Source organism: Electrophorus electricus, chromosome 10, assembly GCF_013358815.1.
Source record: "Electrophorus electricus isolate fEleEle1 chromosome 10, fEleEle1.pri, whole genome shotgun sequence".
Taxonomy (NCBI): Eukaryota; Metazoa; Chordata; class Actinopteri; order Gymnotiformes; family Gymnotidae; genus Electrophorus; species Electrophorus electricus.
The window spans coordinates 15901842-15929042 of NC_049544.1; the positions used below are offsets into that span (position 1 = coordinate 15901842).

Below are 27201 nucleotides of genomic sequence, written 5' to 3' on the forward strand. Positions count from 1 at the left end.
TTTGTATCCAACTTAAATCGACATAGGCCTGTAATATTTTTAAGGCATACAAGGCTTTCAGTTCTCACCCTAATTAGGCCCACGTATCGCACGTTCGCTTGCGCGCGTACACATCTATTTGAATAGACCGTGGGAAATTGAGAGATACTTTTATCGTTGAAAATTGACACATCTTGTTTATTTGGGGGATTTGTTCACTTCTTTCAGTAACGAATCTCCATTACGTCATGTGGTATAACAGGGCTGTCCACAACACCAACTTATCCACGTGTCTGTAACACGACAAAGTTGTGCACAGCTGCCCACGACAGCCTACACACCCACACGGATCACGGGCAATCATATAGCACACATGAAAAGCTTATACTCGAAACCAACCATATTTTAAATGGCCTACCACAAGGAAAGGTGCATAGTATAAACATGCTGACATTAAAATATTTTGTGTAAGAGTGTGGGTGGATGGCGTAGGGGTATTATTATTACATATTAATTTCCATTATTTTATTGTCCACCTTAGCATGTGCCTAAACACTCGTTAAAGCAATAAGCAAATTGGAGACAACACTGATTACCCAAGGCAACTAAAGCATTATTTTTAAATACAAACCTTTGAAGGCGTTCGGATCGATTGCGCAGGGATGCAGACTTCCGAGTGGTCGTCGTGAATCTAGTTCGGCACTCTTCGCGGGAGCTCAAGGCACTAAATAGGGAACCGCACGCTGACGTTTCACCAGCAGCCACACGCCGAGAGAAAGCCTATTATAACATACATCACAACACCTTACAGACACCGCAAGTCCAACTCACCGTGCTTGTAGCACCTGTATATAACTTCAGGGGAGTCTTTGAACCAGAGTAACAGCATGCTGCACGTTTGGCTTTTAAAGTCAATATATATTCATTTGGCTTCAATTTAATGCATGAAACAATTTTGGAAGACGCTTCTCGGCTTATATGAGATCTTCGCTGTGTTGGGAATGATGTGGACCTTACACGACAGTATTGGATTGCTTTTTTTTTCCTGTTTGTCATTCCAGATTGGATTTTCTCTGCAAGGTAAGCATACTGTTCGAAATGCAGACTGATGGGTTCTGATCTCACTCTATGTTCTTATTCGTTTAACGGTCCTAGATTAAATTCCAATGATGTGAACGGTGCATTAACTATTACAATGTTACACGCTTTTTAATAGATAAAATGTGCGTGTTATTATTAACATGGTATCATACAACTGTTGATTTCGGAGAACTCAGCCAGAATGTTTCCTTCTTTGTGAACGAACATGGTTTCTTTGCCAACTCCTTAACATTAAACGTATGGGAATAACTTTGAAGGGACGCCATGCGCGACTTGCATTTCAAGTGGTGGATCTGCAGAAATGGGGTTCGACTGTAGTTAAACGTACTGCGGGTATTTTTCCCCTAGAACCACGGACAGTTGTATCGTTGACTGCTTCATGAAAACCGCAATGCTAGAGTCACAAAGTCAATATCATAACAGGTTTTTTTTTCTTCACAACGATAGGCATTCATAATCTTTGTAGTTTTAACAGCAAACTCGGAGGCAAAATAGATACGAGAAATGATTGTAAGACACCGTTGTTTCCTCTAAATCTATTCTTCCGTGTGCGAAAAATCGCTATTTATAGGATGTCCAAGCAATTCTAATAAGTGTTACTATATAGTTGAAATTATAATGTATAGGTAATTCACTCTGCGTTCCATCTGCAAAAAAAATCCTGTATTTTAACCAGTTTGAAAGGAGCATCACAGCATCACAGAATGTACTCTAAATATTCGGTGGCTTATTTATCGCCACGTCTGCCTTGCAGGAAAGTTTACAGATCTACCTTCCAACATCACAGCAAGGGAGGGACAGAACATTGAAATGGCATGTGCCTTTCAAAGTGGGACATCGTCTGTTTACTTGGAGATTCAGTGGTGGTTCATACGCGCTCCCGAGGAACCAAGTACAAGGGAAGAGGATGAGGAGGACACGGAGGTAATCATATTTTAAATAATGAACTAAAAATGCTACAGTCTTGTAATAATCACATATTATTATTTAAATGAAGTCTGCTCGTTGATTTTGATTCACAACCCAGCCCACGCGTACTCACACGGCGGTCAGTATCACTGCTGAGAAAAGGTTCTCGCACTGCACTGAAAATGGGATCCTGCATTTAAACTCACGGGTATATCAAAATTAAACAAAAGGGGATGATAAGTTAATTTCCACTATTTTCCGAATTTCACAGTAACATCATTAAGTGGTTATAAATCATTCCATAAAAATATTAGACTACCGATGAATTCTGAAAACTGATAAATCAGGTTGGTTTAGTTTAACATAGAGTTTTCTAAATGACTAGCTATTAAAGTTTTTCTACAGCTATACAGTTTATATATATATATATATATATATATATATATATATATATATATATATATATATATATATATATATATATATATATATATATATATATATATATATATATATATATGAGAGAGAGAGAGAGAGAGGGCTTAATATTCTTCTGGTCCTATAGAATTGCTGATACTAGTTTCATTTTGAAGGACAGAATGTTAGACTGACATATATCTGAAGATGGCATCTTGGGCTCTGAGCACACTTGTTAGTGATGGTATTGGCTGAATGACAACAATGCCTGTCTCTGACAACACTGTCCTTTTGTATTTTCCAAAAGGAGTTGCTTTTGATGCAATCATGACAACAGAACAGGCACACAGTGAAATGCAGCTAATGTTGCATGTGTGACAAGTTACATGTTTGTAAATAATACAAATTTAACTCCGCTGTCTGACTTGTGTCACAGTATGTTTGAGTCATGGTTTGCATCCTTACAAGTAAGGCATAGAGCTATTTAACATTGTCACAATACTTTAGAATTTGAGAGAATGCTGTCGCTTATTATGAGATTGCTTTGAGTCGTAAATGCCTTTTTGTACTACCCTGGCGTTGCCGTCAGTTTACATTTACACTACTACTGCTAAGCATTCATTCAATCTGTGTGTATTTGACAGTTTGTCATCACTGACATCAAACACAGGAATGCTTCCTTTGATAAATGCTTTCTCCTTTATTCTGCATAATAAAGAAAAGTGGGCCCTTTTTCTGTCCCACCCAGAGAAAATCCACTTGGGTTTAATACCACTATTACTGCACTATTGTCACTCCTCATCATACATATATTGTGAGGGCTTTGATCCACGGCTTCTATCAATTTTGAATGTGGAATGACAATGGCTGCTGTTTTGTATGTGGCATTGTTCACTAAAACTCATTCTTTACTGAGGAGCAGACTTCAGATGACAGCCAGGTGGGTCCCTGGTGAAATGAGGGTATGACAAAAACACAGATGGAAGAGATATACTTAAAAAAGCATTCTCAGCAAGTTAGCATAATAAGATTGGTGACTACAGCAAATGGGCTTTGATAAATTACACCGAGCACTCACCTCTGAAGGGTGTCCATTAAAAATCTGAATGTGAATTTCTGTTGAGTATAGTGGGAAAACGCTGGGTGGGCTGCAACATTGGCATCATTGTGTTACAGAATCAAATATAATGGATTTCATCTATATCCAGAATCTCTGAGCATCGATTTATTACATTCGGTATTATTACTGACAGACTATTTAAAAATGGAAAGTTTCAGCACTATTAAATAATTATGAATGAAGAATTAGTCACCTTAGTTTTATTACCATGTACATAGGGGTTCACCTTTTATCAATGTGGGGTTCTGTTTGATACATGTTTGATATTCAGGTGCTACCAATATCTCTTTCTCTTAATTCCACACAGCAAGGTACCTGAGTACTATTGATATGGAAGTGTCATTTCCCATTTAAAGAAAAAAGTATTAAACAGTGCATATATTTCAGAAGCAACAGTTGTTCGATGAATTTACAAATTGATACAGCAGTGTGAAAAGACTAACAGGTCCACCAAACAGAGCTGAGAAGCATCTTAGTGTGAGGAATTTTGAACAAAGAGAACACCATGCATTATGCAGCTCTGATAAGGGCATGTTAAATGTATTTTTCATTTTTACCAAGTATTATTTAAAGACTGAAAGCATCTGTTCCATTTCAAACCTGTATTTAACTTAAAAAAAATTAAATATGAAATACCCACAATTAAATACCCACAGATGCTTGTAGAGGAAAGACACATGAGTGTACTCATGATTTATGTGTTAATATTCATTAATACCAAGGCCATGTCAGACTACAACTCAGGAGTGTGTCCAGTTAACCAGGCTGAATGAACAGCATAATAATTTGAACACACACACTGCTTGGGCATTATTCAAATTCCAGAAATATTCAGTAGATTTTTATTTTTTTTTTTACAGATATGTGTTCCAAAAAGTATCAAAGCACTAAGTTCACCATAAACTCCATATTCATTATCAAATGAATAAGTCACAAAGTCACATATTTTCCACATCTCCACTGTAAAATGACTAAATTTCTAGGATTCCTTGATGGGTTTAGATTAAGAAAGGAATTATATTGTTTAAGAGCAATGTAAATCTTAACCAAAACAAGAATCCCAGCACACAACTCTATTTGCGACATAGCCTCTATGGCACATTTTGAGTGAGTAACAGGCAAGGGACTCACTATCCAATTGAGCATCTAAGTGTTTGATTTGCGCAGTTGCCCTCAGAGATGGTGCAAACATTCAATACTGCCATGTGGTTGCATATTTAAAAAGATGCACCCTTCTAGTACTGTTATGAAAGAAGAACTGCTATGTTCGTCACTAAAGTGCATGGAAAGCAAGATGGATGTGGCCAGTGTTGACCCAGCTAGTATCATTGGTCCATGCCAAAGATGATCTAATTTAAAGAAAATTGCCCTATGTTGGTATATACTGTTATACTGGAAAGTATAACATTGAAAAAACATTGTAAAAAACATAATGTTTGTACCACATGGTTATGGTGGTAGGGGAGGATTTTTTATTTAAGTAATCATTTATTTATTTAATCAATTTATTGGCCAGGTAATATATTCACATTTTGATTTAAGGTTTTTCCAATGTGCACTCAGATCAGAAAACTATTATTTAAATTGTTAAATAATGGAGAAAAAAAATTATGAAAATACCCAGTATGTCCTATTTACAAAGATAGTGGCTATTTGGCTATTTCATTTAGAGTGGAAGCTCTTCATAAGTGCAGGTTCACACAAACTTTCTATGGCTTGTGCATTCAGCCTAGTTGCAATATTTTTTTTAAGTTCACTCTACCAGACAGACAGATGAAGACAATACTGTTGGCAGCTCAATGAAAAAGCTTGGCTGGTCTCATCGACCAGCTCCTCATTAAGAAGACACATTGATAATCATTGTGATGTTGCCCTGATCATTCTGTTACCTGCAGAAAACACTGCCCTTTTATACTGATCTAAGACTAGTTTCTTCCTTTAAAGCAGTAATGAAAATCATTGTAATAGACAACATATACCTGGTCGTAAATGGCTTACTTCCATTCTAAGACTATTTCACTTTTGAAGACAAAACAAAAGTTTTGAGGAAAAACTAAATTAAGTACACTGTGAAGATGTTAATCAATCCATGATGGTAATTCATGGATATTAGTAACGAATAACTTTGGAAAACACCTATATTAAGCATATGTTTTCCATCTACTATAATCATTAAAACTACTGTTTTTATGTAAATCTCTCATTTAAAAAAAGCCTGAACTCAGAAAATAAATATATCATTTCCTATTTGTTTAATGTTAAGCTGAGCTGAATTTTTAAAGTTAGAAATGAAATAAATGTAATAAAAAAGATTAAGAGAAAGTATCGCTATTTGGCATCCCAACATTAACTCAGTGATATGCATATCCCCTGGAGACTACATGATGACAGAATTGAGAGTCATGGGTATTGGCTCACACTCAGTTTTCCATTAGTTATAAATACTTAGCGGTCTTCATTCCCAGTGGACATTTGTAAAGGAATCGATGTCATGGTCTTTGAAAATGGCTGTTAATAGAATCTGAATTAAGAACTGCTTTAAGATGAGGATGTAATTTGCACATGGAGACATACTTTAGAATTCTGTCATAGACTGCAAGAAAAAAGAAAAAAAGAAAAAGTGTAAGAGCAGCAAAAGGAGAACACGCAGCTATTGTTTATGGCTTTTTGTTTGTTTGTTTGTTTGTTTGTTTATTTCATTTTCAGCATGTATCATTTTATTGTACTACAGTAGTTTCATAAAAGGGCTCTAAGAAAAAATAACACAGAGTACATCTGACCTTTCAGTCCTAGACAAAATAATTCTGGTGAATTTTAAAAAGCAGTACATAAAATCATGAATATCTTCTGTATTTCTTAGATCATACACACTTCAAAAAACACTTCACTCCAAATTATTTGGTATGAAAACAAACCCTTCAGTAACCATTTAGTAGCAAAAACACCTTGGTGAGCTTAGTAATAGCAAACAATCTGCATTGTCACAAAAGACCATAGGAATAGATGACAGTTCACGCCAGTCGATAACAGCAATAGCTATGGATTGGGTTTAGACGTGTAAGAAACTATCAAATGAAAAATGCAACTGCATGAACTCACTGGCTTTGCCACAATGTCAAATCTCTAGTGAGCCCTAAGAATATTACGGCCAAATTGCAGTTTACCAAACAAACATACAAACAAAAAGAGAGTTCAGATACAAAGTCTTATGCATAAATGCGAATACTTGTATTAGAAGGCTGAAATGGTAAAAAGAATGGCTGGCAAGGAGCTGTTCCTGATTTCATCAGTTTTTCATTTAGTCATAACTAACTGCTGATAGCTAAAGCAGAATTAATTCTCAAGTGAACATATATATATATCTGAACTGTTCAGTTCTAGAGGTGATTCTAAATAAAATGCCTTAAAACTCAGTGGACTCAAGTTCATCCTGCAGCAGGATGTTGACCTGAAGCATATTTTTTTTCTGGGTCAAGTGGAATTTTCCTAAGTGGCCAAGTTAATCATCCGAATTGAACCCCACTGAGCATACATTTCACTTACTGAGGCCAAGACTCGAGGCAAAATTGCACAAAAGTCCAGAAGCTGGAAATGGCTGCATTACAGGCCTGGCAGAGCATCAGAAGGAAAATGTCTGATGGTGTCTGCTGGTCCCAGATGTCTGATAGTCATCAGCTGCAAAGAAACCAAGTACAAAACATGACAATAATATTATTTGTGCAATAACATCTGCTGCACTGGTATGATTTCCATATGATTAATTCAATATAGAAGTAAATATCTTCTAATTAATGCTGACATGCTGTAGTTAGTCATTGTTTTCATTTCAAATCCAGTATGCTGAAGCATAGAGCCAGCAACATCACTTTCCAATTATTTACAAACAGCACAGCAAGTATATTAAATAACCTGATAATTGTTCTTAGGTGTTTGATGAGGTGTGTATGTTTAAGTATTTGGTTATTTTTGGATATATATATATATTTGGATATATATAGTGAAACATTGCCATAATTCCATGTTGATCCTTTTCTCCCTAAAATGTTTTGCTGTGTTGCTGCAACATTCTGCATAACTGATTGGATCTGATTGCTCAAAACACAGGTGGATGAGACCTTTCAGCCACCTCCTAAATGCCATGATGTTCGACCTTAATAAGCAGAAGAATTGGCAGCATGACAGAATAAATATTAGTCCTGCCTGTTGTACAAAGCTCAAGGTTTTCTTTGGTGCATAATATGTAAACATCAATAAGTGCATTGGCATTAAAGCCTCATTTTCATTGACAGATAGCCCTCATTATATATAAAACTCTATCACAATATTGCCCATATGACGTACAAAACAGCATAATACTTTATTGTCAGTATTAGATTGTCAAAAGTACATACATGCCAAGTGAATTGTAATTATTATCAAATTGCTTGCTTTCTAAATGTAGCTAAATTAATATTCTGTGGGTAACTAATTTTTCCTGAAAGAAGACCAATAAGGATCAATATGACTGTGTTGTCTTATCTAAATGCATGAGCAGTGTATGTGACATATAGGCAGCCCTAAATTGTCATGACTCCGGAGACTGGGAACCTGTGAGGAGGCTTTGTCCGTTTTTTTTTTAATTTTTATATATATATATATATATATATATATCATTCATACTGTTTATGGACAGGCACCCAACAAACCTTGACTTTGGACTAAAGAGAAACTGGCGACTCACAGAACAGATCTTTGTGCAATGGCCATGGTCTTGTGACAAGGCAGATTGCAAGAAGTTAGAGAGAAAGAAAGAGAGAGAGAGAGAATGAGTGGACAGATAGATGGAGGGGAGGGGGATTCAGTCAGAATGCTGTATGCAGTGAAGATGCCAGCAGCATAGTCCAATTCAATTTAACAGATCAAAATAAAAGTTGTTCTCTTTGAAGAAACTAGGCATGAGGGTATCCAGTTAGTGAATGACATGTGTGAAAATGTGTGAGCCCATGTCACCCTGTGAAGGAGAGTTTGAGCTGCCAACTTGATTAACACCAACCTTGAGTTCCAAGTAAAAGAAACATTAGAAAATCTTCATTTCTGGCCTGTCAAATATATTTTCTTTGTGCCAAATTTGCAATCAATCTATTCTGTCTCCAACTGTTCACATGTCACCTGTTGGGAGACTCCTATTTTGCTTCAGACTCCTATTTTGCTTCATTCTGAAATAAGGCCAGAATTACTTGAATCCAACTATCAGGATAATCAATATTAAATTCCATAAAGGATTAGAGGAAATCATTCAAGAATCATATATAAGAGGAAACACATAAATGCCTGTAGAAAGAATTTTTGTCTACATTTTAAGAAGAGGACATGGCCCATTTCAATCCTCTAGTGCAAATAGAAAATGTTTGCCCAATAATGGAACTTCGCCACACACAGAGAGCAAGTGCATTTGTAAAAATCAGATCACTGCATTCTGCTTTTGTATACGTCATGTTACTGAAAAAGCAATCACATGAGTAAAGCCAGTAAAGAGCTAGTTTGCCAAAATCGCAGACAACTAGCCATAAAATAAGCTAACAATGATGCATCATCAATATAAAATGTTATCATGATTCAGTATATTTGAAATATTTTGGTATGATGCAGAATTATTTATGTGCTTCTTGTCTCTGTCCATCTGAGACAGAGGTTTCCTTGCTTCAGCCATACACTGCCCTGTCTATAATCACACCCACCCCAAGGCAAATAATTGATGAAGTTATTATAATCTATTCTAACATTCTATTATTCAAGCAAATGAATTAACACTTTTAAATTAGCATTTGTACACCCTTGGTACAGAGTAATCCACTGAACCCCCCCCCCCCCCACCACCACCACCACCCAAAAAAGGTCAGAAACTCTTGTACCCCATATAATGAGACCACAGAGGAGAACAATGCTATGTGCCACCTAATTCTACTACACTGCACCATACCACAGACTATTTGCTATAATGGGTTGAATTAGGAGCCAGTTGTGACTCTTTAGAAGAGAGGATCATGGACGTCTGCCCGGAGCAATAAAGAAGATGAGTGGCGACACATAAAAGTGGCAGATTAGATTAAATACAGACAGGTCTGCTTGATGTGTGGGATGACTTTGACCCCCTTCTGGGTTTAGCCTTCTGCCCCCTTTGTGTGCCAGTGGGTCTCTCCTTTCATTCCCGCCATGAAATTAAATGCAGTCAGTCAAGAGGACTCTGGCTGACATATTCTACTCAGATGGAACTGCCATACTGTTTTGATTAAGGATGCCGATTTGGAGCTGTAATTGCTACAGCTCCTTATTGTGTGAATGTTGGTTGCAGAGGAAAAGCATGTTGTATTGCACGGAAGCCACTGGGTACTAATTATATGGTATTATGGGGTTTTTGTGGGTTTGGAACAACTGTGTTGATGATCATTGTTGAGCTTTAGGTGTTTGAATAATATTTCTTAAAACTACAATGTTTTTGTTTAACAATGTTTTCCTTTTTATTATTTAAAATCTAATACTAACAATATTTAAAACTATGCCAAAGTGGAATTTGTTTAGCTATTTTATTATAAATAAGTCTTTGTAGAAACGCATGTATATTTGAATGTATGTACTAATGTATTTTGGATATTTTGTATGAATATTTTGGAAAAATGTTATGTTGCCACATATTTAATTCACCAGAAAATGCTCTTAACACAGGGTTAAACATTATCACCTCTCAATGACCTGATACTAACTTAATTAGGATGCTTCACTATATATTGCTATTGCTGTTGCTAGTGCTTTAAATTTGGTCTATTAAAACTAATTTCCATTTGTTTATAGCAATGTTAAAGGCCACATAGTTCTCCTGAGTGCTGGAAAATCTCCACACCAGATTCTTATTGATAGTATTCTCATACTTTTGTAACCTACTGAAGGTTTGTACACACATTTTCAGCCAAAACATATGGAAATAAGACTGACATACCAGCATTTTGAGCTTCCACTCATGTATGAAGAGGATATTTTAGTATTGGCAGTTCATTCAATACAACATACAATATATGACTTTAGGAACCTGAAGTAACCACTTTGTTTTAATATAATGCCAGTACACAGACTATATTTCAGACTAAGAACTTGAAAATTTGATGAAGCTGAGGTTTTCAATAAAATAAATACAAAGTAATATTTATGGTCAATAAAAACTCAGAAAAAAGTTCTTAATTAATTCAGTGGAGAGCAATGATATTCCAATGAGAAAAAAAAAAAATTTAATGGCTACTTCGCTTTTTGGAATCTTATATACCACACCACCTTAGTAATGATAATTATAGCAATAACAACAATAATAATAATCATAAACTGAATGTGCTGTGCCTGTGACACACAGTTCCAACTCAAAATCCCTTTGATTGTATGCCAGAGAAATCAGATCAAGTGGCAGGAACCCACATCTTAAAATATTCTTGTCCTTCCCCAACATGTCCTGGTACTCATGAATAAGACATGTCCCAAGGCTGCGATGAAAAAATAATGAGTTAGTCACAGGTGAAACTATTCTTCTCTGTCTGGGTTCTACATGATACCAAACATGATTTCCAACAATAGGAAGTTCAAACTCCAAGCCTGTGGTGTCCCTTTGGTGTATGGTTTAATTTTAGCCCTGTTTAATATAGCTGATTCTTCTAATAATGTGGTAACTTGGAAATTGCAAGGTCGTTCATTAGTTGAAACAGATTTGATGCACGGAAGAAGTGTAACTGTGCTGAGGTCCAGTTTTACCAATGTACTCTGCAAGAACAAGAAAAAGAGCTTTAAATGCCTGGAGCTTTATGCCTTTATATGCAAAGGTTTACTGATATTTTTGATTGGCCACTCAAACAGAATATTAATTTTGGAAAAATCATGTATATGCATTATTATGCTGTTGCTGAATTAGTTTATGCTTTTTTTTTGTATAAAGGAACACTTTATTCATGAGTTTTGGGGAATGTCTCAATGATTGATTTACTTTTTCTATGAATATGACTTTCATTGAAATTAAGGGGAATTTTAAATTCAATGAAGTCAATCATGTTTATGTCATAAAATGAATCTTTTATGAATACATATGTGATTTTAAGAAAGAATAATAGAAGTTTCACATTCACCACACTTTGTACTGACCTGCAATGACAAACTTGTTTTTACAGATGCTCATAGAAGCCCTGCTGTGCATAATACTGACTTCCTTTTGTGAATAGATAGTGAGGTCAAGGAACAGTGAAGACATATATAGGGACAAAAAAAAAAAAATGCTTCAGGGAATGATTCCAACCAAAGCGACTCAGAATCTGTGAGAAACAATTCATTTCACGCTGTCAGTCATGAACAGACAGAATGTCTAGTTCAAGGCTGAAGCCATCAATCACATAATGTACCTCTCCCACAATATTTAGCTGTGAACCATATTTGTAGATTCTGCATGACCTCATTCAGGTTTATCAGTGCACCAATGGTGGGATGCACAGACATAACACTGCAGCCACTCCCTAGTAATTAACTAGTTAATTATTAGTAATAACATTGCTCACTATTTAAATATAATTAAAATCATATTTATTTCAAAGATCACAAAAAATATAAGATTTATAATAATCAAAATATAAGTCAGGCAAGTTGTGTCTCACTGGTCAGAAATAGAATTTATTTTGAAAGTGAGAATTTATTTTTGCCAGTATTCTCGGAAGCCCACACGTTGGGTTCTCTTATCTACATGCTTTATTAATTGAAAAATTAATAGTGCATTTGGCTAGTGGGCTTGTTATCCACAATGCTATTTTGTAAACTATAAACACACAATTATAAAAAGTTTTAGATGCATATAGATGAATTCTCATGTATCTTGATGACTTCTCATAAATGCAGTTCATTTCAACAGAACTTTACTGAATGCCCAGTCTCATTTTGCAGCATGCCAATCCATAGCTAACTGGACTGGTTACATCATGGTTATTTGTTATTGTTGTTTTTGTTTTTTTTCATTAACCATTAAAACTCAATTGATTTTCACCCAATTGAAATTAGACTGCATGAAAACATCCTTTGCACCTTATTAAATCTTTAACATACTGGGCAGCAATGGCATTTGTGCCTATTCATATTTCTATCTGTATAAACTCTCCATTGTCTATAAAAATTACATTTAGATTTAAACCATGAAGTGAGGATTATGTTTTCAATAACACAGGATATACATTTTCTTACAATATTTATATTAGTGATAGACATCATTCAGCATTTCAACTTTCAGTAAATTCATGTGTTCTAGTAAGTTTACATTAGTTGGCATACAAATCTAAGTCCTAAATTAAATTTATGAATAAACTCTGTCTAATATGAAAGAGTAGATGTATTTATGTAAATATGTAAAAGGTCTCATTAAATTGATCCATGCATATCAGATTTGTAAGCCATGTCATACCCCAAAGTCAAGTCAAGTATTCCTTTATACTATACCTGAGATAACAAATATTCCCTTATTCTATGCCAGAGAGAACATGTATGTGGACATGCAATATATGGACATGCAATTAACACAACACGTGCATGTGTGTGAAAATAAACACACACACACACACACACACACACACACACACACTCACACACACACACACACACACACACAAAATAGCTCTTCACAATAATTTGGCTATTAACAAAATTCATATTATTTGAGTTAACAAGAGGTACTAAGGAGTGAGTTACATTTTTTTCCCATACAGCCCTGAATGCTTTGGAAGTGTTAGAAAGTCCTGACAATAAAAAGTCACACATTTGAGAATGAGAATGAGAGTACGTTTGACGGATTGAAGATCTCCTGACAATTGAAAGCAAGCTATTGGCGGAGTTCAGATGGTGAAAAGAGGTATGCGTTATGTTATGGACAAAGCTGAAAAAGTTTAGTATTGTACCTGTCCTTTGAGTTGAATTAGTGATCTGATTAGTATATTATTTCAAACAATTCTGGAGTGAATCAATTGTGCAGTATTAGGATCTAGGGAGTGAGAAGGCTTTGCTATTCTAAGCCTTAGATTATGGCTCCTGAATGCGACCACAATTTTAAAAGAATAATTAATATAATATCCTTAAAATATCATTAGGTAAAATTTGTATTAGTATTCCCTTTTAAGTCAATATCCAATATCCCTTTTAATATCCAAATTACAACAAATCCAAACATATTAACACTGGCACTACATTAACATTCCAGCATAGTAGTACAATGCTGATCACAAAAGATTATAATTTTATCAGCACAGATAATTGTCATTAACTCTACATCTTGATGTGTGATTACTTGGCAAACTACTTAAGTGTATGAATTAATGTAATTAGCTATTATTTTCATTATTTTCAAGTCCTGGGCTGCCTCATCTTCTGTAAATTGAGGCTGTGTTGTGAAATGTGCAAATGCCGACACATTTGTTTTATTACAGAGAGCCCTAAGGTCATTAACAGAGAATGAGAGTATGTTTTGCACATGTCTACACAAAATTCTCTACTCAAACTTGGCTGTGTGCTGTTTTGGATGTGATTTATCTAGTCCAGGGGCTGCAAAGCCCCTAGCTCTACCATTTTAATGCTTCTGTGTTCTAATGTGCATACGTAGGACAACCAGTGGCAATTAAAATAATAATAATAATAATAATAATAATAATAATAATAATAATAAAATATAAACTTTTCTTGTTTGGAAAAAAAGCTTTAGAAAAAAGAAATACCTTCTAAGGCTGGAGATATATAACTTGCCTCTTGGAATTCTTCTTTGCATCTGGTCGTGTCCTTGTTTGGTTTTAAATAATACTCTGTATTCTTGCTAAAAGAGGGACAATGACTTATAGATATGGCAGTTACAATTCATTGAAGTGAAGTGCATGTGCTTCATGAACATGGCCATTTGTGGATACTATGCTTGTATTTTTCCATACATTATGCTCCTTCTGTGACATAATTTAGCATTTAGACCTTGGAGACTCATTAATTAAGCAAAATAAAATGATTATATGGCCACTATAGAATTCAATTTCAGTGGGTAAAGGGAATGAATAGATATTCTGAAGGAAGGGCTTTATTGAAAAGAGGCAACAATCAGAAGTTGTCCTTCAAAAACATTCAACATTTGCTAGCTACATGGTCAATGATGTATATAAATTTCATACAGAAGCTATGGTTTTACGTAAATAAACACTTGACATCATTATCTTATATCCCAGTTAAATACAAGGAATAAGGATTGCAATTGGAAATTCATTAGATCACAATTAGGTAAATTGTACTTCTAAAGCGTGGGTAGCTACTATAGTATACAACTGAATAGAAAATTCTGTAACGCTAATGGAGATAAATTATACCATGTAAGAGGATATGGGAACAAGTAAGACAAATAAATAAATAAATAAATATATATATATATATATATATATATATATATATATATATATATATATATATATATATATATATATATATATATATATATATATATACACACTGCCTGTGTATATATACTGCCTGGCCAAAAAAAAAGTCACACTCTAATATTTCGCTGGACCACCTTTAGCTTTGATTACAACACACATTTCATGTGGCATCATTTCCACAAGCTTCTGCAATGTCACAACATTTATTTCTGTCCAGAGTTGCATTAATTTTTCTTGTATTGATGAGGGGAGATTTGGACCACTGTGCAAAGTCTTCTCCAGCACATCCCAAAGATTCTCAATGGGGTTCAGGTCTGGACTCTGTGGTGACCAATCCATGTGTGAAAATGGATTCACAATTAGAGCCCAATGAATCCTGGCATTGTGAGCTTGGAATAGGCCTGTTCCATCAGGGAAGAAAAAATCTATTGATGGAAAAACCTGATCGTTCAGTATATTCAGGTAATCAGCTGACCTCATTCTTTGGGTACATAACGTTGCTGAACCTAGTCTTGACCAACTGCAGCTACCCAGATCATAGCACTGCCCCCACAGGCTTGTGTACAGTAGGCACTAGGCATGATGGGTGCATCACTTCAGATGCCTCTCTTCTTACCCTGATGCACCTATCACTCTGGAACAGGGTAAATCTGGACTCATCACACCACATGACCTTCTTCCATTGCTCCAGAGTCCAATCTTTATGCACCCGAGCAAATTGAAGCCGTTTTTGCTGGTTAGCCTTACTGACAATTGGTTTTCTTAAGGCTACACAACTGTTTAGTCCCAGTCCCTTGAGTTCCGTTCACATTGTGTGTGTGGAAATGCTCTAACTTTCACTATTAAACATATCCCTGAATTCTACTGTTGTTTTTCTATGATTTGATTTCACCACACATTTAAGTGATCACGGATCACAATCATTCAAGATTTTTTTCCGACCTCCTTAGATGTTTTCTCTGCTTGATGCATGCCAATAATTTGATCCTTCTGAAACAGATTAACATCTTTTCCATGACCACTGGATGTGTCTTTCGACATAGTTGTTTAACAAATGAGAAGCTACTCACTGCATCAGTTAGGGTTAAATAACTTGTTGGCAGCTGAAACATAATCACCCATGCAGTAATTACCTGTTTGCTTAGTTAAATCCAGGTGGTGACCTTATATATAAAATGTCTTTGCTATCCTTTAACCCCTTTTCAGTTATCAGTTTCTGGCCACAACTCCAATCTTTACTAAGCACTAGCAATGACAACACTGCTGTTCTTGAGAAATTAGAATCAGATGCTCATCCACTACTAGGATACTACCATACAAGTCTTAATTAATTTTTTGGCCTTCATGTCAGCAGCTTTATTTTCTTCTCATGGCCAGTTTATTGTGCTTGCTTGGTATCTGATGACTGGCATGGCATAGGATTATGCCTTTAAACATATTACATACTTTGACTGGACACTATTAGGTAAAATTTGATAGTACTGGGTTGGACCCACCTTTGCCTTTAGAACTGCCTTAATTATTCATGGAATAGTTTCAGCAAGGTGCTGGAAACATTCCCCAGAGGTTTTGGTCCATATTTACATGAAAGCATCATGCAATTGCTGCATATTTGTTAGCTATGATGCTGATCTCCCATTCCATCACATCCCAAAGGCATTCTACTGGATTGAGATCTGTGGAGAGTGGTGACTATGGAGGCCATTTGAGTTCAGTGAACTCATTGTCATGTCTAAGAATCCAGTTTGAGATTATTTGAGCTTTGTGAATTGTTGTGTTATCCTGCTGTAACCATTAGAAGATGGGTATAATCTGGTCATAAGATCATAAAGGGATGGACATGGTCAGCAGCAATACACAGGTAGACTGTTGCATTTAAATGATGTTCAGTTGGTATAAAGTGTACCAAGAAAATATCCCCACATCTTTACACCACTACTACCATCCTGAACCATTGATACAAAGCAGTATGGATTCATCCATTTATGTTTACACCAAATTCTGACCAAACCATTTGAATGTTGCAGCACAAATCAAAACTTATCAGACCAGGCAACATTTTTCCAATCTTCTATTGTCCAATTTTGGTGAACCTGTGTGAATTGTAGCCTCAGTTACCTGTTTTTAGATAACAGGTGTGGCACCCAGTATAGTCTTCTGCCGCTGTAAACCATCTGCTTCAAGGTTTGATGTGTACTACATTCAAAGATGCTCTTCTGCATATTTTGATTTAACAATTTGTTATCTGAATTATTGTTGCCCCTTCTGTAAGCTCCAAAGTCTGGCCATTCTCAAAAGGTATGTTCAGACAGAGATCTGCCACTCACTGGATATTTTTTCTATTTTTGGACAAGTCCCTAGAGATGGTTATGTGTGAAAATGTAATTTTTTTATTTTATTTTTTTTTTTTGCAGAATATAAATAAAAAACTTTGTCAATCAATGTTTGTGTCAAGATCTCAAAAGCTAAATAGAAATATCAATAAAGAAAGTGTTATATAATCACAATAATGCTGTGAGATAATACCACTGATGTGCTAATTTGTAACCACAGCATATCTCACTTTATAGCAAAGCCTTAACTAATTATATCAACTGTTTAGACTCTCTTTTTACCATCTTCAAAAGATAACTGTGCTAGCAAGTTCTCTGTCAATCATTTTAGCAGACTCTACTCTTAATTGGTTCATGACCTTGTTTTAAACCACAAAGAATCCGATGCCCTTGTGTTCATATTCACTCCACTGAAACTCCTGATAATTACTTTAGCCTGGTTTAGACCTAGGGTTGCCATCTTTTGAAGCAAAAACTCTCCTAATATTCCAATAGACTCATCACCAATGCGTCTTCCACTTTTACTTTGTATTTGACCTGCTGACTTTTGATTGGTCTAAAATTGTCAGTGGGCAGGGGTTGTGAAAGGAGTGACAAATATAATTGCATTGCTTGTTCAGTCCCCCCCCCCCACCACCACCATATTATAGGAAAAAAAAGACAAATGGAAGTAAAAAAAAAAAAGACACCTAGACATACAGCCCAAAAAGCAGACTGTTCGGATTAAAACTGAGCAAGCAACAACCCTATGCCGACCTTAATCAACAAGATGTCTTTGAGGACCAGTCCATGTGGCACTCCTTTTAATGTCTGTTAAAATCAATGATGTATATCTTAGGCAAATTTTAGATTTTGGGATTACGTGAAGGGGAATTAATTTAGATTTTGTGGTGTTTTAAATGTTTTAGACATATTCTTTCTCCACTGGTTTGTCTATATTAAGCTACAAAACAAACACTGACCAACCAGCCATGTATTGATGCAGGTACAAAACATGTACAAAATACACTAAACATGGCAGGGCAGGGGAATGGGAAATTGTTTTCTCTGCCATGGCCGCTATGCTGAGCCAGCCACTATTTTGTTTCAGCAGCTGTGCAGCTACACGGGGTTAGTGACTTCCTGATGTCTTCAAGAGCCTGTTGGTAAACATTTTAAACCTAGAGCCATTCAATAGGAGGTCAGCACACTCAGGAGTTATCCCAGCAACAATATGGCTTAAAGTTGCTTTTATTAAAGATTTGGTTTCAGCTACTGTTTTAATATTGGAAACTTCTTAAACAGCGAAAAATGGCTTATGGCTTGCCATCTGCTGCTGTGACTGTTCTAATGAACCACTAACAATCCGTTTAGTCATTAAAAAAAGAATGCCTTGTGCCAAGTGCATTCTGTCTACTTTCCTCCCTTGAACAATTTTTTTTTTCATCTTAAAACTGTTCTTTAGAAACGGTTAAAACCTGAAGGCAGTATTTTATGTTTGTGATGTTTCCCTTGAACTTTAGATGGAGCTGATACCAGAGCCAGACCCAGATGATGAAGGAACTAAAATCAGTGTAAGCATGGTTACATAGTACATTGATGCATGAAAACCAGCATGACAGCTATTTTCTCATATCCTTGTAACAGTAAGGTACAAAGAACAGTAAGTGATATATTGAAAATTATTTAAACTTTGTTCTTCATTTCCTCCACAGACAGTCAAGGTCCAAGGCAATGACATTTCACACAAGCTACAACTATTACGTGTGAGCAAGAATGATGAGGGGCTCTATGAGTGCAGAGTCACTGATGCCAACTACGGAGAACTGAAGGAGTATAAGGCTCAGGCCTACTTGAAGGTTAATGCTACAATCCGTAGAGGACTCATCAAAAAGACCTCTCCCCTGCACCTGACAGATAAGAAACCCCGTAAGAGCAGTTCAGCCTTTGGTCAAGACAGCAACAGCTCAGACCATCGCTCCCAATCCACCTCTACGTCCCAGGCATCGCAGTCAAAACCAGTCAACCACAGCACAGGGTCAGGTAAGTGTGGCTTGCAGCACAGCTTTTCAGTCAGCTCAGATTAGAATTTGTTATGCATGTGTGCATAAAATAGTCACAATGGTGTATTTGCATTTGTACACATATGGTGCAGGCAAAATGGATTTGTAAGTTCACAATACCCACTGCCCCAGAAAGCATGAATTTCAGGTTGCATTTTAAGGTCACTTGGAAAATGTATTTCGTTGTTTGTTAATGAAAGATTGCAAAGAGATTGTAAAAAGTTATTTCTCAATGGATTCCAAAACTTCTAATAACTTGAATGAGAAGAAGATGAGAGAAGATGAGAATATTTATTTTTATAAGTTGCTGAATCTATAAGTTGCCCATTGTGCACAAGATAGATGTGCTCTCTGGGGTCCCTTGTGTAGCTTGCAGTTAATGCTCTCACTTCTCTATGAGTGCAAGGCCTCAACTCAACACTGGGGCCACCTCTGACACAACAGTCCAATCCTGTAATCATAGCCCTAATCACTATTACATTCCACCACAGCTAAAATAAAATGATAATTTCTCATGGTTCTCTTACTTCACAGTCTTTGCAATAAGAAATGCATTTTAAACTTTTAATATAAATGCAGTTTATTAGTCAAGTTTACGCATTTGTTTCTTTGTGGTGCAATAAATAAAAATGTGTTTTCATTATTAATACATACATTACAGACTGCTTCTCATATTTTTGCAAATGCTTAATTCAATAAATATCAGTGCTGATTAATTTATGCAAAGTTAAACTGAGTCAAAATTATTTTTTCCTGGGAGCTAAATTTAACTCAGTAGGACTTAAAATTAATAGTTTCATCATGAAAGTTCTCAGCTGGAGCTTCCATGGCCTGCAAGCTAGCCTGGCTATAGTCACATGATTTTCAACTTTAATTTAAAAGTAACTTTTGAAAGATAATAGGTTTCATAATGATCTTTATATGAACTGAGCATAACACATAATGGAAATTATAGGAGTGCCTGTAAATGCCTTTATAGGCCATACTAGCATCCAGAAGGTGCCCTCACTCTGTTCATTAGTCTAATGAAGCAGGTGATGAACAAGGGTGAGAATCATGATGCACATTTATTGTAATGTTTAGAAACTGCTGTCTGCCTCAGCACTGAAATTATTATGAATACTCCAGAATGTAAAACTATGCGGTTGTAGATGGCTTTTATCAAGCAATGTCTATCTTTTAACCTACATAACTTCTGATATTTGAACAAATAATGAGACATAATTCCTTTGTCCAGTGTGGCCCAGTCTGTCAAATGCTGCACATGTAAATGTAAATGGTGAGATTTAAATTCAGTCAAGTCAGAGTGAATGGCCAGGGATGGTTTTTATCTTCTTGTGCATGTACATCTGTCTCAGCTCTATGAGGGAATGGCACATGTAGACTCTGTCATTCACAGAGCAAGTGGAAGGTTGGGGGTGGAGAGGTCTTAATGGAACACATTTACACAGACATTTGCATTTAAAACAATGGTTGAAAAAGTGCAGATTTTAGAAAGAAACACATGGGTAAGCTTGGTAATATTAATTGTGGTCACAGTAATAAAGTGGACATAAATAGAAATTATATTCATTATTATCATGGCTGTGTCTTGAGCTGAAGCACCCTGAGCACTTTTAACTCTACCATGGTAAGCCATCTACAAGATCAGCGAGTTATAATTATAAAGCTGATATTCTGAGATGAAAAGTGACTCTCTTTATAGCTAATTGGACAGAGCTGGTTATAAATGTATAGGTTCTGAGAGCATTTCATCCCTGAGTAAAAACAGGAATGATTAATTATTCTCCAGAAAGGGGAGGAGGAGATGGAGGGAAGCTCTAGCTCAGTGAGATTGCTTCTCCTCAGTGATGCTCCTGTTCAGCTGATCACTGTAGGCCAAATAAAATTTGGCAGGGGGGAGTAGAGGATCATGAGCATCTATCTCTCTCTTCTGTTTCTGATATTAAACTTGGATGAGAGAGACTCCCAAGATGCTCCTCCTTTAAAGAAAAAAAAAACCCTGCTGTGCTTTGTCTGATAGAAGAGTCCCGTAAATGTCACAGTGATTTACCAGAAATTTCAGTTTCCATTTCTTCAATGTTGCCATGTTATTAGGGATTTTATGGCTGAATATACAGCTCTCTCTCTCTCTCTCTCTCTCTCTCTCTCGCTCTCATTATCTCTATCTCCCTCTCTCTTTCTGTCACTCACTCACTCACTCAGTCTCTAACTCTCACTTTCTGTTTTGTAGTTTTTACAGGTGCGTAAGGTAATGAAATGAGAGTTTTTTGGCTCATCTCTTGCAATTTCACTGTTCAAAACAAGATTAGAAAATTTAAAGAAATACTGCAAAATCAAAGATCAAAAAAGGTGTGCCCACCTTTTAATGGAAATTAAGCCTTATTGATACTCACCAAGCTTTCTACCCTAATAAATGCAGGAATTTAATTGCCTATACTTCATGTTATGATTATCCCGATGTAAATTCATGGTTGGTTGCTCCAGTTTATGTGCTCTATTAAAAAAAAAAAAATTAATTTGCTGCTTCTCATGTAAAATTTAATAATCATTCATAAATCTTTTTACATAACATGTTAGAAAAATGGTAAACATGCTTCTGTGAAGCATTTATTCATTCTACAGATCCCAGTGCATTCCCTCAGTTTCTTGCTATGATCTGATCCCTCTGCTTATGGAAGATTCAATATGCTGTATGTAGTAAAAGAGTGGAAGTGGGTTTTCTTACATTTAGTTATCATCCTTGGAAAAAAGGCTAGCCTCAGAAGTAGTGAGATATTGTGAGATATTCACATTGTGAAGACTTCATAACAATCAAGAAATAGTGCAACCCCACCAAGAAAAAAAGATACAAAAAAAGGGAAGAAAAAGACAACCTCTAGAATGCAGAACCGTAATAGAGAACTGTGAACTATTTTCTGATGTTAAGTAATTTTTTTTTAAACTGGCATGGCCATTTGTACAATGTACAATGTAAGTGTCCTGTTCAGTAACCTGCTTTAATTGCCAGTTCCCTTGAAATGGAATATGCCAATATGCAGGAGATGGGTTAAATTAGATTAACACTTCCAATGGTTAAAATCTTATAAATGAGTCATAGCACATTCTGCTATGTTCATGCAGTTAGATAGAACTCTTCCAGTACAGCCTTTGCTACATACTCAGATGAGTTCCAAAACCATAACAAATACAACTCAACATGCTTTACTGTGGTGAAAGGAGCCAGAACTCCTTTAGGAAAAGACAGCAACATGACAGGTTTGGCCAGTGGTAGACATATTCCTATTCAAGACAGTTCAGTGTCAGCTTGCATTTGGCTCTGCAAGTCTTCCTGGAGAGAGTGACAGAAGGGCTTTTATATTTACGTCAGGGGAGGGGATTTTTTTCTATGTTCCTGCCAGTAGAAATAAGTGTGAGTATCTATGCACAAAAATTGTTAGCAAACTAATTCTACGCCACACCTATAATATGTATTCTTGAGAATTCAGATCTGAAAAGGATTTCATAATATGTATATGTTATGTGGTAAACATACACGTTTGTAGGTGTAATAAGCGCGATAACTGGAAAAACACCATGTCCTTCACAATAATTAATAAATGGTGGTTGTCTCTGTCAGCTTTAAGATAACGGATGTGCCTGTAATTTCTTCCCCAGGTAACAGGATAGCTACAAGCTATGGACTTGCTATCCTGCTTTTTGCCAGTGGCTGTGTGACAGTAGCTTTGCTATAGTTGGTGACACTTTTTCCAGTTTCACTGTTCTTAAAGCCAGAAGAAAAATCACCTTTTTTCCATGGAGGGTCGGCCTAGTTGGCTCTTACACAAAACCAGTATTTGCACCCAGTATGGTAAAATAATCTATACCACAATCACTTTTTCTTTCTTTTTTTCCAAAAGCTTCAGAAGAAATCTCTTATTGAACATGTGTTCATTATGATGAATGCAGTATAGACACAAAGGATTATGGGCTAACTTTCACCCATGTATTATTATTATTTTAATGTATTTTTTGTTTATACCCAGCTGTGAATTTAATATAACATGCTCTAAAGTTTGGGAAGAATTTATATTTGTGTAAAATATAAATATATACATACAGATACAAATATAATGAATTGATTTTAAACCTTGGACTCTGTACAGCTTGCATTCATTCTGAAATATTATGTGTGCAAGGGCACTAAGGAAAATGTGAACATCGCATTGACATTGAAGTAAATATTGTGGCTGGTTAGATAACAGAGTACCTGCTTAACTATGTGATGTTCTAAGTTGTTTAATCTGTTTTAAAATTTTCTGATTTTATTTGATGCTGACTGGTCTTGCTAAAATGCACCTGCACTCTTTTGTTGTTGTATTTTTTGTATATTTATTTACTTGTTTATTATTTTATTTTGTAATTTTGCATAATAAATGTGAGCTTATTTCTGTTATTGGACTGTTATTCTTGTTGTGTAAACTGAAGAACAACAAAATGTTGTTGTTTTTTTCCACACATCATGTGCAATATGCATTCCTTTAGTATGCCTGAAAACAATGCTAGGACATGTACCAATTAGTCTACAACTGATTACTAACTTGCTCACAACAGTGGCAATTAGCAAACTTAATAAATACAATATTTCTTTATTTAGAAAAGAAAGAGACAATAGATACTCAAATCAATCAATACTCAAATCCACTTTTCTTGGTCTATGAATTTCTTATACTCTTAAGCATAAGGAGACTCTTAGGTGCATTTTGTCCTATTTCTACCATCTTGAATGTGATTTGATGCTGCTTTTTGACTTCTCATTTCCACAGTCTTGACTGCCTGTTTCAAAAACTCATTATGCTGAATCATTTAATTTCTACCATGACTAGATAGATTGATATTTTCACCCTGCTGTTGGAATTACCCTATAATATACATCCCTAGCACAAAATGTCTTTGTCAATGTAACAACAGAGCCTGAATATGAAAACAACAGAAAAGTACTCTGAAAGACAAATAATGCACACTCAAAGATTGAAATCAGTCACAAACAGCAATGTCAGGGTATATATAGATCAAGGTCTCTTGGAAATTTACATTATACATTTATGTAGCTGTCTGTTGGATATTTAGCTTATACATTTAGGTCATTGCTTTACCTGATATTGTTTGATCAAAGACTGCTGTTATGGTCAGAAAATATATATAAACTCCAAGTATAATGACAATTCATTTTTATGCAGGTTATCATACTGGCTAAGGATTACATTTCCCTGAAATATTGTACAGTAAAGAATATTTCATAAGATAATCAATTAAAATCATATGTGCTTTTTAATCAAACATGATTCAAAAATAAAGAACGAGGGTATTTTCACTACCACTTATTGGGAATGCTTACATGGCATCTTCCACATGATTGAAGTGTTAAAAATGTAATTTATGAGGAGGCAGTCACAAGTTAACAAGTAGTAAACAAATCATTAACATCAAACAACATCTCTGAATAAATTTCATAATCACATTTGGACATGGCCTTTTCATCATAATTTCTCAGTGGTATATTTGCAGCACTTAATGGTTCATCTGACAAGAAAAAAAAAAGATGTGCATATATAGCCATTATTTCTTGGTAGCTATTTCTTGGTGTCAAAAGTATAAACAATGTTTATTATATGTACATCATATATAAACAATGAGCACACAATAAAATTACTAGGAGGCACTTTACATAGTAAATTGCATAACTCTCCAATTTGCTATGAAATTATTGCTTGCTTATGGTTGACAAAAACACAAGAAGACAAGTATTTTTTTCAATACGTCTCAGGCCTGAATATAGAATATGGATATGTACTATCTGCATAAAGTCACTGTAATTTAAGCAAGTAGCATGATTTTCTTCTTTTTATTCAAAACACAAATATTTTGATACATTGTTCTCAATTGCATATGGAAATGTTTGTTGTTCAAATGTTCTGTTATCAGTAATTTCTGGGATTTCATGTTCTTATCTGTCATCTTGCCATTAAAATATTATCAAGTGGCAGCTGGAATTCTATGGGTTTAGCAAGACGTTTCCAAAGTGCTGCTGTCAAAGATGCCGCCTACTGAACATATGGGTATTCCCCTTGGATCAACATCATCTTGAGAGGTGAATTCATTATTCCATGTACTACAAAATTCCATACTGCAAGAGAGATACCCTATCTCGTAGATATTCTTATCTGGTAAGGAAATTAGAAAATAAAATTAATCATATGGAAAGTGATTCTCTCATGATTTTGGAATTCCTGAGTCATGTTATGAGCTACAACTGTCTGTTTGCTAAACTGTAGAAATCTGATGAGATTTTTATTAACATTTTGTTGACCAGTGTGGCACAGGTACAGTGTTACTAAAGGAAGACTATATATTTCATCATCTTCCTTGGCTTACTATGGACAGATATATATTATGTTATATGAATAGTTTCATAACATTTGTAATTTCACGTGGAAATGTTTTCTTCTCCAATCCAGAGTTGAAATAGTTGACTTGCTGGATTAACAACCATGCCAAAAAGGACACTGATTAACTGGTACTTAACACATCAGACATTTCTGTATAGTTTTCCAAAATGCTTCTCTGTGTATTCAGAACTTTATGAAATGTAATTAAATTGTTTTGCAACCACATATTTAATGTTGTTGAACCTTTTTATAGTTCCACAATTTCACATTTCTTACATGGTTTTTGTACTGTTTTGTACTATTGTATATTGTAATAACGCTTAGGCTGTTGTCCATACAACCTGATAGTTCTTACCACATTAGTTGCTCTGAGAGGACAAAAAGAAAAAAGAGGAAGAGAAAGGCTTGAGTGACCGCTCTGTGCTGTGTAATCAGCAGTAGATCTAGATATAAGATAAGACTGAAGGCAAAGGTGGACTCTTTTGGTGGTTAAGGCTGGCAGGGGTTAGCAAGAACTTAAAAATTGATCACGCCAGCTTTGACCTTTTTTGCATGAGAAGTCTGTCAAAAACTAACAAAAAAGGCTGGAGAGTGCAACATAGTGTGAGTTATGGTGCTGAAAGTGCAGAAGACGTGACAATGTGGCTCCTTTTGTCATGTAGTACATTTTAAACTGAAACTGGGAACATTTGGTTTTTAGATTTCAAATTCATGACTAAATAATCATTAAAGTCAGAGCAAGATAATCAAATATGGTTTTCATATTGTCTATGTAAAAGAATTTCACTTAACATTTATATACACAGAGACAACATGCTGATCAGTGACTATTATTAGTAATGTCACCTGGTGCACACAAAGCACTTGTCTGGTTGTTATCTGGATAGGCAATGGCAGGATTCTGAAGTGTTAGCACAATTCCACATACACACTCTCCAAATATTGCTTAGCATTACACAGTCATTATGTTAACATGCACACCAATGGTTCAGTATTAGTCTAGAAATGCTAGTCATACAGCTTTCATCATGTAAACAGGACAATCCAATAATCTTAGACTGATTAAAGTCTCCTAAAATATGTGGTCCAGGCTGATTTTAGTTGGACTATTCAAGGTAGATTCAGACATGTAAATGCTCAGATCCACTGTCTCTCATACATAGTTCTTGTCACACTTTGCAGCACTTCTGGTAATACCATATATGTGATGCAAGCTTTGTGAAACCAATACATGAAGTTCATTTTAGCATCAAAAACATGCAAATGAGCAACAAAAGAAAGGGTCTGCATTTTTGTAATGATGAAGCGACTACCTTTGCTGGTGTGGGAGTGTTTTTTTAAACTGGAAGACTCACATGTGGGTAAACTTTGATGTATCATTAAGGGACCTTGTACCATTGTAAGGTCTGTCTACACTGCTGT

General features: G+C 35.5%; 1 protein-coding gene across 1 annotated transcript; it reads left to right on the plus strand.

Annotated features, from left to right (window-relative positions):
• Positions 1-560: 560 nt before the first annotated feature.
• Positions 561-26004, plus strand: vstm2a (V-set and transmembrane domain containing 2A). Its single transcript, XM_027005904.2, has 5 exons — positions 561-1059; positions 1835-2004; positions 18812-18862; positions 19004-19331; positions 23009-26004. The coding sequence occupies exons 1-5, from the start codon at positions 924-926 to the stop codon at positions 23083-23085; spliced, it is 762 nt and encodes a 253-aa protein (XP_026861705.2). The 5' UTR covers positions 561-923; the 3' UTR covers positions 23086-26004.
• Positions 26005-27201: the final 1197 nt, after the last annotated feature.